Source organism: Pangasianodon hypophthalmus, chromosome 11 (genome assembly GCF_027358585.1).
Source record: "Pangasianodon hypophthalmus isolate fPanHyp1 chromosome 11, fPanHyp1.pri, whole genome shotgun sequence".
In the NCBI taxonomy this organism is placed as follows: Eukaryota; Metazoa; Chordata; class Actinopteri; order Siluriformes; family Pangasiidae; genus Pangasianodon; species Pangasianodon hypophthalmus.
This window is the reverse complement of record NC_069720.1, coordinates 12,048,954-12,061,422: the sequence shown is the minus strand read 5'-3', so window position 1 is coordinate 12,061,422 and position 12,469 is coordinate 12,048,954. Positions and strand designations below refer to the sequence as shown.

General features: G+C 38.8%; 1 protein-coding gene across 2 annotated transcripts; it reads left to right on the top strand.

Annotated features, from left to right (window-relative positions):
- Window positions 1–227: 227 nt before the first annotated feature.
- Window positions 228–11,914, top strand: ncln (nicalin). Of its 2 annotated transcripts, none has more exons than XM_034308561.2 (15): window positions 228–509; window positions 1,544–1,734; window positions 1,849–1,993; window positions 2,633–2,727; window positions 2,954–3,034; window positions 3,462–3,565; window positions 3,670–3,758; window positions 4,018–4,157; window positions 5,253–5,431; window positions 5,515–5,602; window positions 6,361–6,399; window positions 7,390–7,550; window positions 7,675–7,728; window positions 8,850–8,928; window positions 9,913–11,914. In XM_034308561.2, exons 1-15 carry the CDS (start codon window positions 335–337, stop codon window positions 9,973–9,975), a joined length of 1,683 nt encoding a protein of 560 aa, XP_034164452.1. In that variant the 5' UTR covers window positions 228–334; the 3' UTR covers window positions 9,976–11,914. The 2 variants fall into 2 exon arrangements, with proteins under 2 accessions (XP_034164452.1, XP_026786267.1); XM_026930466.3 differs by having other exon boundaries at window positions 7,387–7,550.
- Window positions 11,915–12,469: the final 555 nt, after the last annotated feature.

Here is a 12,469-nt window from a genome sequence, read left to right as displayed (position 1 = left end):
GTTCCACAGCATTAAATGTAACTATAAACGGTTAAAAGTACGAATCGTTGTTAAATACCTGTGATATAAGAAGAAGAAGAAAAAACTTAGAGTTGTGCTTCATCATACCACCCCACTGTGGGATTATTTTCCTGTAACAGCACGAGGTTGTGTAAACACTATTGGAAGACAGTACTGGAGCGCAGTTTAGGTGTCCGGAGAAATTGCCGGAATAAAAATCCCGGGTCCTTCAGGCAGACCGTATAGCGCTGGAGCACAGAGCTGTCACTTTGTTACAGATTTCATTCATTGTTCCTGGTTTCTCCTAAAGCGGGTTTCAGGAATTTTTTCCATCATGTTCGAGGAGGCGAGTGAGGTGTTTGATAACATGCTGAAATCGTCCTTTCCGCTGACGATTATCGTGTTTTTGCCGGCAGTGTTGATCCTGGTGTCTCCGCTCCCAGCTGAAGCGGCGCATGAATTCACGGTGTACCGCATGCAGCAGTATGACCTACAGGGACAGAACTACGGTACACACCTCCTCCTAGCACTGCTTAACACTTTCATTTTAGTTTACTTTATTTAAAAATGATAAGGAACGCAGGTGTGATAGGTTTGGTCACTGTGTGTGGGGGTCGTCCACTCGCAAATACACTACACACAAGTCCGCCAGCTTGTTATTTTAAATGCTAGCTATGCTAGCTAGTAGCTGTTAGCTGCTGGTAGCTGACTAGCATTGAGACAATATTTAATTAAAATATTAAAAATAAGCCCACAACTGGCTAAAAAACGGAAAAGGCATTGATCTAATGTTGTCCTTGTAACGTTAAATACATACACTGTCCTATACAACCATAGAGAGATACAGTACAGTGCGATACATAAATATTGGCACCCTTCAACTGACCATACAAAAATAATTATATTCAACTTTTTGTTTATGAAAATTATTGAACTAACTGACACCCATTAATACCATTAAAATACATGTAAATAAATTGCAGTCCGTTTACAAAACATCAGATGTTTTGTATATTCCACTCATTTTCTAACATGTTCCATATAAACACACAAAAACAGATGGTTGTTGAGAGCATTATGCGTATTTGGTAAAAATGTGGAGAAATGGGGGCTTTAGGAAAGATTAATGGCATCATGAATTTAGCAAAGTCCCAGAATATTTTAACTGGAAACCTGGTTGCCTCTGCCAGAAGGTTAACCCTTGATCGTAAAGGATCATTGAAAAGATAAAGACTCCATACACGCGTCTGAAATGGGTGCGGTGTTTGTGGCACAGTGTCTCTGGATTTGAACCCTGTTGAAACCCTGTGGTCTGAAGTGAAAAGCAGTTTAAAATGTTCTGCATGTTCTGAAGAAGGTCCAAGACACTCTAGAAATGTCTTTAACCTGGTTCGACTTTGCAGGAAGAGACGCAGCGTTGTGAAATTTTTTTTTTGGCGCGTGTTTGTTAAGGGGGCCAATAATTTTGCAGGTGACTATGTAATCATAATGTAGTAGTTGTTATTAGTTGGGATTTTCTCACTGGCCTGACATGTGTTTGCAGGATCGAGGAATGCGATTTTGAACACTGAAGCCCGTACGGTGGAGGCAGAGGTGCTAAGCCGTCGCTGTGTGATGATGCGACTGGCTGATTTCTCCTACGAGAAATACCAGAAGGCTCTCCGGCAATCTGCTGGGGCTGTCGTCATCATCCTCCCCAAGAACATGTCCACAATGCCCCAGGACATTGTGCAAGTAAGAGCTCAGAATCCACCCCACCTCATCTGTGTTCAGAGACTTAACGAGTAACATTACTCATTTACATTTATGTTGTGTGTGTGTGTGTGTGTGTGTGTGTTTTTACTGTAGCAGTTCATGGAGCTGGAGCCGGAGCTGATGGCCACAGAGACCATCGTTCCCGTTTACTTTGCTCTGGAGGATGATGAGCTGCTGTCGATTTACACCCAGACGCAGGTCTCCTCCGCCTCACAGGGCTCCTCCTCCGCGGCCGAAGGTACGTCACGTCATCCAGCTTGCAGCGCTGTTAAATTCTAGACTCTGATTGGTCAGAAAGTGTTGATTAATTTTCTGTAGCAGCTCTGAGAGTAGTGCAACTGCACATAACAGGTTTATATTAATGCACTCGTTCTAATTCTTCTCCTTCCTCTTCTTTCTCTTCTTCTTCTTCTCCTTGCCTCTTCTTCTTTCACTTTTTTCTATTCCTCTTTCACTTCTCTTCTTTTTTTCTCTTCCTCTTCTTTATCTTTCTCTTCTTTGTCTATCTGTTCCTCATCTTTGTCTTCCTCTTCTTCTTCTTTTTCTTCCTCATCTTTGCCTTCCTCTGCTTTTCTCCCTCTTCTTTTTTTCCCTCATTTTCCCTTTCCTTTGCTTCATCTTCCTGTTCTTCTCCTTTTTCATGCCTTTTCTTCTTTTTTTCTCTTCCTCTTCTTTGTCTTTCTTTTCTTTTCTTTTTTCTTCATTGTCTTCTTTTTCCTCCATGCATTTTTCTCAGTTACACACACACACACACACACTCTCTCTCTCTCTCTCTCTCTCTCTCTCTCTCTCTCTCGCTAAGCCGGAAGTTCCACAGTTTGGTCTTTGTTTCTGGTACGAATTTTAATCATTTTATTTATTTATTTATTTTCTCCAGTGCTGCTGCACTCCGCCACTGCAAACGGATTCCAGATGGTCACGAGTGGAGCTCAGAGTAAAGCTGTGAGTGATTGGGCCATCACCAGCCTTGAGGTGAGCTGTCTTCTTTAGCTGTATATGGGACCAGAAGGTTGATCTTCCATATTGGTGGTGAAATTAGGCCTTGCTCAATCCTAGAGCCTTTAGTAGGACTAATATCTCTAATATCATTTTTCAACTTAATATGGGGTCAGCCTGGTTTGTTTATCTGTTCAGTAATCGGTGGATAATCATATGCCATCATTACAATGCTTGTCTTGCTGTTGTTCATGGTTTTCAGGGTAAGTTAGCAGGAGCAGGAGGAGAAGATCTGCCCACAATCGTCCTTGTGGCTCACTACGACTCTTTTGGAGTGGCTCCGGTGAGGAGTTATGTTTTGTTATCTTATGGTGATATTCTCAGTAATGTGATAGATTACTTTAAAAAAAATGCTTTGGCAACATTAATGAGCTGCTTGTTTCATAAAACAGATTTAGACTGAATAAGACAATAACCAGTGGAGTTTAACTGTGAAATTAAAACTGCATAATAACAAGATGCTGATTGTCAGCAGCCCAGTCAGCTTTCCATTTAAATACTTTCTTATTTCGTTGATATTTTTAAATGACACATTTGATTTATTAAAAAAGGGCAAGCCCAATTTTTGTACCTAAACACATTGCATATATTTCAGTCTAAACATATTTGATGGTTTTCATGGTGGAGTTTTCCACTCAGTACTGTATGTAATATACATAATGCTTATTTTTCTGATCGTTATGTGTGACTGTGTGTGTGTGTGATGTTAGTGGTTGGCGTACGGTGCTGACTCCAACGGCAGTGGCGTGGCTGTGCTCCTGGAGCTGGCGCGACTCTTCTCCAGACTCTACTCTCACAAACGGACTCACGCTGGGTAGAAAAATCCACTCAATCAATGTCATGTCTTTAGGAAATGAAAGACAATCTGAAATATTCCTTCACATTCTCATGTGTAAGCAGGCTTTCTTGTTCCTGTAGGTATAACCTGCTGTTTTTCCTGTCTGGAGGAGGGAAGTTTAACTATCAGGGCACTAAACGGTGGCTAGAGGATAATTTGGACCACACAGGTGAGTACACATGTACTACATTTAAGGAATAAAACACTGTGTCGTTCTGTTATAGGAAAATAGTCAATGACAGAGTGTAACAGCATGGCACAAATTTTTTATTGCTTTTATACCACAGCAATTTGGCAATGATTATGTAATATTTTTATTTATTAAAGAATGACACACAGTACTTCTTATCTGTTTATAGTTATGTTTAATGTTGTGGAATGTGCCTTTTTTTTTTTTTTTTTTTTTTTTTATAAAATATCTCTGTTAGAGTCCAGTCTCCTGCAGGATAACGTGGCGTTTGTCTTGTGTTTGGACACACTTGGGAACGGGGACAGTCTTTACCTGCATGTGTCTAAACCTCCCAAAGAAGGCACGCCTCAGCATGCACTGCTCCGAGAACTGCAAACGGTAAAGCGCGCACACACACACACACACACACACACACACACACACACAGCTGAAGTGCTAAAATAAATAAATTAATAAATCCTACATAAATTAACCTGCAATTTCATCTTTGTCATTTGCATTTTTGCATAATGTGATGCCATGTCCTCTTCTATTCATATGTTAATATTGTCATATAGTCTTATAGAAATTTATTTATTTATTTATTTATTTATTTATTTATTGAGTTGTGTATTTGTTTTAAGATACCAACAAGGCCTGTTATTGGGTTACACGGCAGTTACATTGATGATTCATCATTGAAAGTTCTTTTTAGTTTAGATTGAACTAGACTTGAAAAGCGATAAATGATTTAATCGCCAGAACTGATAGCTAGGAAAAAAAGACAGGAAAACAAACATTTCTACCATTTCAGGTGTACTGCACACAGTAATTCCAGAATCATATGTTAATCTCTTGTTTTACTGAAAAGAATAAGAAGACTGCTCGTTTGGTGTATTTTGAGTAACTCATACTAGCGTGCTCTGGTGTTGAATTCTGGAGCTCCTACTCAAAACGCAGAAAGGTGTAAACATCGTGTAGAGGGCAAAAGGACACAAAAGAGGCGCACTTGTGGGAGCGGTTACCTTCACCTTCACAAACCTTCTGAACTGATAGAATACTAGAACTGTGGTCTCTTTTGGTCATTGAGAGAAAAAAAAAAAAAAAAAAAAAAAAGCTTGGTGGACATTTTTTTTTTTTTTTTTTTTTTTTAAATTTATTTATTTATTTATTTTTTAAAAAGCTGTCTTGTCCACTGACATATGCTATGATTTTTATGGTGAAATTCTGTTCGTTGTCTCTGCCTGCTAGGAATTTTGTGTTGACAGTGTTGGGACACTTATTTTTAGCTCTGTGATGTCTTTTTGTTCATTTTTATAACTAACAGTGTGTCATGCAGAGTCAAGCTACATTAGTCTCGTATCTCTATGCAAAACTAAAGACCATATGCAAGGGGAACATTGTGTACATTTGATTTTAATCTAAAACAATGTCCAATTATCATCCTCTACATTGAGATCACAGCTGATCACTGTCTATGCTTTCTCTTGTCAGGTTGTATCTCAGCAGTACCCGGAGCTGAAATTCTCCATGGTGCATAAGAAGATCAACCTGGCTGATGACACCCTGGCGTGGGAGCACGAGCGCTTCGGGATCCGTCGCCTCCCTGCCTTCACGCTCTCGCACCTGGAGAGTCACCGCAGCTCCATGCGCAACTCCATCATGGACATGCGGTCAGTGAAGTCTGTCTGTCATCCCGTTGATCCATCTGTTTCCCTGTGTAATGAGCTAATGTGGGGTGTTTGTGTGTGTCTAGGACTCATGTGGACCTGAAGAAGCTCAGTAGAAACACTAAACTGATCGCAGAGGCTCTAGCACGAGTCATTTACAACCTGACTGACAAGGTGAGGAAAGTGTTTAAAGATTTCTTGACTATATTTTCTTAACAAATTACAGCAGGTATGTGACTGAGAAGTTCACGTGTCATTAGAAATACTGAAGGCTGGTTATTTGATGTCTCAAAATATACTTTAAAGAAGATGACAGTATATGACAATATACTGTACACTGCATACATGGAATCCACATAACGTCTAATTGTTCAAACTACAATATAAATCACACTGCAGTAATTTTTTTTATAAATAAACAACGTCTGGGTGAGTATTTTGTGTATTGTTTGCGTATTCTGATCAGATCCCAGACCTCTAGTATCAAGTAAGGAATAAAACACAGAAGATGCCAGAAAAGTTACAGCTTTACCTCTGACTGTTACAAAGTGTTGACACTGGAGACTCCTTCCATAAATATTATAAACGTTTCCTTACAGAAAACTTCACCATATCAATGATTTTTAAATCTGTTTATATGGAGCGTCTACCATCCCTGTAAATGAGCTGTTACTATAGAAATGTCATTCTAGAATGAGCAAAATAATATAAACCACCTTTGATTTGCACCTGCACTACTGTCAGAGCTGCTGTTCTAGAAATGTAATCAACATCTGACCAATCAGAATCCAGAATTCAACAGAGCTGTGTTGTAATGCACATTAACGTAGTAGGCTGAAGTCAGTGTATTTATCGGCGATTTATATCAGACTGTGTGGATGAAGGTAAAGTAAAGTGAACACTGGACTAACAGCATCATGTGAATCCCACAGGGCACTAATGGAGATCTGGAGATCTTCACAGAGCAGATGGTAAGTGCATGACTCATGGCTCCTCTCCTATCTCCTCTAGCAAAGAGAGTCTGGTTTGCAATTTGATGTAGTTGTTTCACCACACAGCAATAAAAGCAAGAACCAGCCAGAAGAGCTTTCTGGTTCTAGGTTTTACTCTAGGTTTAGTTCTAGTTACTTATTTTATATTTAGTCGACAATCACAAGAAGAATAATAAAAATTCTTATTGTGATGAAATTAAGGAGAGGCAGAAAAGATAAACTGGTACACAAATTAAGTCATGTTTGTACTTGTGTATAATTTTTTTTGTATTTTTTAATATTTTAAGGCTTACTAGTTTTTAAAGAAGTGATTATCAGATGGATATCAGCTCATACTCGAAGGTTTCAGTATCGGAAAAGAAAACGTGGCATCATTAGTGATGCCACGTGCTCAATGCAAGGCACAAAAAAAACAGACGTTTTAACCCAGTTTTAAAAATAGTTCAAGTTAGAGCACATCTGACATTTTCAGGGCGTTGGTTCCAGTCGTGTGGTATAAAACTCGGTAAGATCTGAGTCTGTAAGAATGCCAAGATTTCAGACGTAGTATTTTTTTGTTTTTTTTTGTGTGTGAGATGTCTCACTGTGTAAACAATCATCAAGAACAAGTGCTGCTAGCCCCACCCACCTCAAAGTAATGATCTTGACAAGACACCAACAAGAACAAAACATCCATCTGGAACTGCTTATTTCCATCAGTCCTTGCTCTTATACCAGTTTTCTACAAAGTCTTTGTACTTGTGGATTAAAGTTTTTCTTTGTATGTCAGATTTTGTAGCTGAGGTTTGTTTATCCTGAAGAAATTCCAGTGATAGCCCATGGTAATTTGGAGAGCTAGGTTTCATTTCCCAGCAGCCGCTATGTATTTACACTAATGCAGTAGGCGGATGAAGATTCGTTTACTGGTGATTCAGCTGGGAAACATGCATTGTGGTTCACCACATCACATCAACATGCTGTAATTAGCAGGTGCAGGAGGATCAGCTGCTCTCTCTGGTCGACTGGTTGAGCACTCAGCCTCGAGCCGCCCAGCTGGTGGATAAAGACAGCAGCGTGGTCAGCACCCTGGAGTATTATCTCGGCCGCTACCTCAAAGACGTCAAGAGGCATTTTGTCAAAGCTGACAAGAGGTACTTTTAACATGAGCAGCTCGACATGATGCCACACAGTCGTGTGTGTGTCTGTGTGTGTGTATAACTCTCATTGGTTCACACAAATGTTCTACATTTTATTTTCTCAAACATTGTCACCTAGGGATCCTGAGTTTGTCTTCTACGATCAGCTGAAACAGACGATGAATGCATACAGGTGAATATCCAACACCAAAGACACATCTGTAGAAGGTCTCGATGGCATTTAAACTAAAAACGCATCAGGTTTTGAGATTTTTAGTGTCATCATACATCATAAAGTTTCTCTCAATACATGTGAAATTTGTTTTTTTTTTTTTTTTTTTTTTTTTTTTTTTTAATACTTGATGAATATATTCTAGCGGTAGCCATTTTTTCTGGTGCTAAACATAACTAGAACACTTTCCGTTGAATAACATAGCTAGGTAGCTAACTAACTAGGTTGTATTCTGCATTCACACAAGACACTCGTAATTTGTCTCTTGGGTGTGACCTGTCCAGTGTTTTATGTCCTTAAGTTCTGATGAGAAACATGTAATCCATAAATAAATAAATTTATTAATATATAAAATATTGTTTATTATGTTAATTTAATAACGTAAAAATATACAGTATATGTCACTTCTAAAGCCAGTGAGGTAACTAAATAACGCACTAATCAGTGTGAAATCAGTTTGATTTATGTTAGGTGCTCTGCTTTGTACAAACTGTATTCTCAGATTTGATTAGCAAAGCAAGCTCACTCTCTATACACATTTAATGAGAGTTAAAGGATGTTATATGTTTTTCTTCTATTTTTGCACATTAGACAGTAAATGGGAACTAACTGCATGTAGGAACAAAAGTTGTGTGCAGGGAACTGAAGAAACTTCGGCCCACACGCGCCATAGAATTGGTCTGAGGAATCATTCAAGACAATTGTTTGGATTTGTCTCTTTACAGCATCATATCTAATATGCATAGAATTCAAATGTCAGGAAGGTGCATAGAAAATGAATGCTTGTCTGTTGCTTTGTTGCTTGCTAGTGTGAGTGTAGGGTTATGCTAGCTTATGATTTGCCGTAGTACTTCTGTAGTTGTAAAACAGAGATTTGTGTTAGTTACAAGACAGATAATTCACATAAAATTGTAAATGTACTCCTCAAAGTGACAGTTTAGTCAGATACACAGAGGATACATGTGATGCTGCTTTCACCTCAGGAGTAATAAACATTGTCTACCTTGATGGCAGCCTTCTGACTGAAGTGTATGTATGGTTGTAATTAACATCACACCACCTTCTTTCCAAAATTCTTTCAGAGTAAAACCAGCCATCTTTGACCTCCTGCTGGCGCTGTGCATTGCTGCATATCTCGGCATCGTGTACTTGGCTGTCCAGGTGAGGGGGAAAAAAAATAAAACACGTCAGTGACTGGATGGTGTGGTGTGACCTGACACGAAATTGATTATTTTCCTATAATGTCATATCCTGAAGTGTTTTATTCCTCTTACCTCTTACCACAGCAATTTAACAACAATTTTTAATTTATAAAACATCATCATATACTTTTTTTTTTATCCGTTTATAGTTACATTTAAGGTTGTGGAATGTCCATAAAACAAACTGCTCCCTCACCAGTCTCTCTTTTTTCTCTCTTTAAGTTAATAAGACAAAGAAATGCAGCTTGTCATGTTACTGAGAAATGGCAAAGCATAAACTCCTTTGTCCAAAGGTGTCAGAAAACATAGTTACAGCTTTACCTCTGACTGTTACAAAGTGCTGACACTGGAGACTCCTTCCATAAATGTTTAATAAAGGTCTTTTTAGCGTCCACCATTCATGTCCCTGTAAATTACCTGTTACTATAGCAATGATAATGTATTAGAATGAGCTCATTAATGATGTATAAACCCATGCAGCTGCACTACTGTCAGACCTGCTGTTATAGAAAATTAATCAACAATCAGACTTGATTTACAGTAATTACATGATAGAAGTTTGAGCTGTTGACTGAAAGACTTTTCTCAAAGCTCTTAAGTTCTTCCTTTTTTGAGCCCGGTGCGTGTATGTGCACATACACCGAAATATTGAGAACCAATCAGATTGCAACTTTTAAAGATTCTGAAGCTTGTGTCCAGAGACATGTACAGACTGTCAGAGAATAAGACTATGGATAAAAATAAAATGGTTTACTTTGATTTATGTTTTGATTTATGGTACAATTATGAACTGCATTTCTCTTGCAGTGCATTATGGGTAACACGATGTCTGTGTGAAAATGAAAATGAAAATGATGTTTATGAAGAGATATTGTTTGAACAGATAGTGTAGTTTGGAACACCTAAAGTGCTGTACTAATCTTCTTGTGCTTTGTGCTTGCAGCATTTTGGCATTTTGTACAGTGTTCTTCGCCGGGTCACGGCACCACGAGTCAAGCAGCATTAACCCCGCTCCAGCTCTCTTCATCCCTGCAATATGAGGGACTCCTGCAGTCCCACCATGGAGCCAAGAGTGTATTTGTTTTTTTTTGTTTGTTTTTTTTTTCCCCCCTCTCTGACATGTTTCTTCTCTTCTCTTCTCTCTCTCTCTCTTTTTTTTTTTTTTTAAGGTAATGGAACATCATTTTCCTTGTCATGTTTTTGTGTGTGCGTTTGCCTGCTTGTCCTCCTCAGTCCAGGGACAGCTTTTTTACGGTCTTCCTTTCTGTCCAACACTGCCTCACTCCCCTCTGCCTCAGTCTGAAGCTAGTGAGATCTCTGCCAAGCAACAGTGAGTCGTCTTCTCAGGCAGCTAAAGCCAAAATGGGCCAAATCGCAGCTTAAAGTGTTAGCTAGATGGAGAAAGCTAGTCAGTTTGGAAACTGTTCAGATGTGACGCCTCATTTTAGTCCAGACTTTCTTTAGCATTAGTTAATACAGATTGATGGACGTAGTCATCCTCACACGTCCTGATTTTGCCGAGTGAAGCTCCGCCCTTATGGACCGAGGGACACCTAGGTTAAATTTGATCAGGGAAACAGCAAACTTGGTCATGTGATCACCTCTTAGTTTTCATTTTACTTCTTTGGCACAAATCGGTGCTAACCCTGAACTCACACTTGCGGCAACATGACATGCCTAAGCGAACGGAAGTCATTCATTTTGAATGAGAATTGCTGATTTCCAGTTAAAATCAAAGTAACCGTTAAGGAGGTGAAATGGGCGGGACAGGCGACATGGCAAAGCTGAACAAAGTTCTTTTATTTTATGCAAATGAGAAGTAAAGCAATTTGGCGCCTACCAATAGGAGTAAGGAGGGTTATGTGTTTCTTTTTCCGCCACAACTGTGAAACATTTTCCATGTGTTTTTTTTTTTTTTTTTTTTTTTGTCTTTTTCTTTTTTCTTCCCCCCACATTTGTTCCAACTCACAGCTCATGAGTCTCGCTCTGCTGCTACCTGTTTAATGTTTTCGGTCCATCAAACTTTTACACATTTTACAAAAATGGAAAATAGCTGTCAGGAATCATTAAAAGTCAAATGTTTTAGGTTTATTCTTTCACTAGTAGACAGTAGTACACACAACACTAATACATACAAGCATTTTACACCACATTTTTATTCAGAAAAACAACTGATTTGTAGTCAAATAGGTGGTTTTATATTTGTTCTATAGCTAGCTTGAGTAGAAATCCCATTAACCTGCTGCTACCAGTGAAACCATGGCAACTGTGAGTAAACTAAAGACAAGACATGCCCTCTAGCAATTGGTGTGGTGGAAAAAATGACGGTTATAAATAGCTTAGCGAGTTCAGTTAAGCTAGCAAGCTATCTAAGGTAACATGATGTAAACATGATGTCATGTGAATAAGCTTTTGCAAATGGCTGGTTGGATTTAACCTAGGCTCTGCCCTTGTTAACTCAGGGAAACCTGTCACTCAGCAAAATCATCCATCCATCCTCCAGAGTAAAAATATTAAGTTATGTGATATTAAAGAACCCGAGTATTGATTTCCTTATTAATAACTTCATCCCTTTAGCTTTCCATCAGATTTCATACATCCACCACTTTGGACAGCCATAACAGTCTGCTGAACGAAATGAACACAATATACCTCTTCCTTCTTCTCCCTCTTTCCACTCCGCACCAGAGCCAGAGTCACTTGTTCACATCCTTCAGCGAGAGCGAGACACTTTTTTCCCTGCTTCAGGTCTTTCTGCTGTTATTTATGGAAGCAAATTATGAAGCTTCACCTTGCACTGATTTTACACGGTTTCCTTCGTTTCGCTGAGATCTAAGGTTTTGTCAGCTGTTTGTGAGCCTGTGTATGAAAACTTTGACTCTTGCAGCAAAAGTAAAATAAAGAAAGATTGAAGACAGGTCAAGGAATAAAGTGTTTTGTTGAAATATGTCTGTGATGCTGTTTTTCGCTAAAACAGATTCAAGTTTTAAAAAATAGCCTGTATTCATTATTAGACTGAAAATTTTCAAGTTTATTTCCCAAAATATGTGGTCCAAGGAAACCTTTCCAATAATTTATCAAAGTCCTCCTCTTTCTCCATTCAGGTATTTTGCTAACCAACAATAAAACCAGTACAATTTTCTGTTATCTGGTACAGCGCAATGTTGAACATGTACTGTATTACAAAACAATGCACAGAGGTTTCAGTGTGTGACATTTTTATAGGTTTACAATCACACACTGCTGGATTGAGAAACAATCTCCCAAAGAAAAATCCCCACCCAGCTAACAGCAGTGTTGTGGTCACACACTGCCACTGATAAGGGCTATATCATGATTAACACACTGCATGTGAAGTGGAGTTACTGTTACCACCCCAAAGTTGAATATTTTCCTATAGCAGCATGTCCTGAAATGTTTTATTCCTCTCATACCACAGCAATGGTATAAGAGTCTAGAGACTCCTTCTATACATGCTCAATAAACATCTTCTGATAACA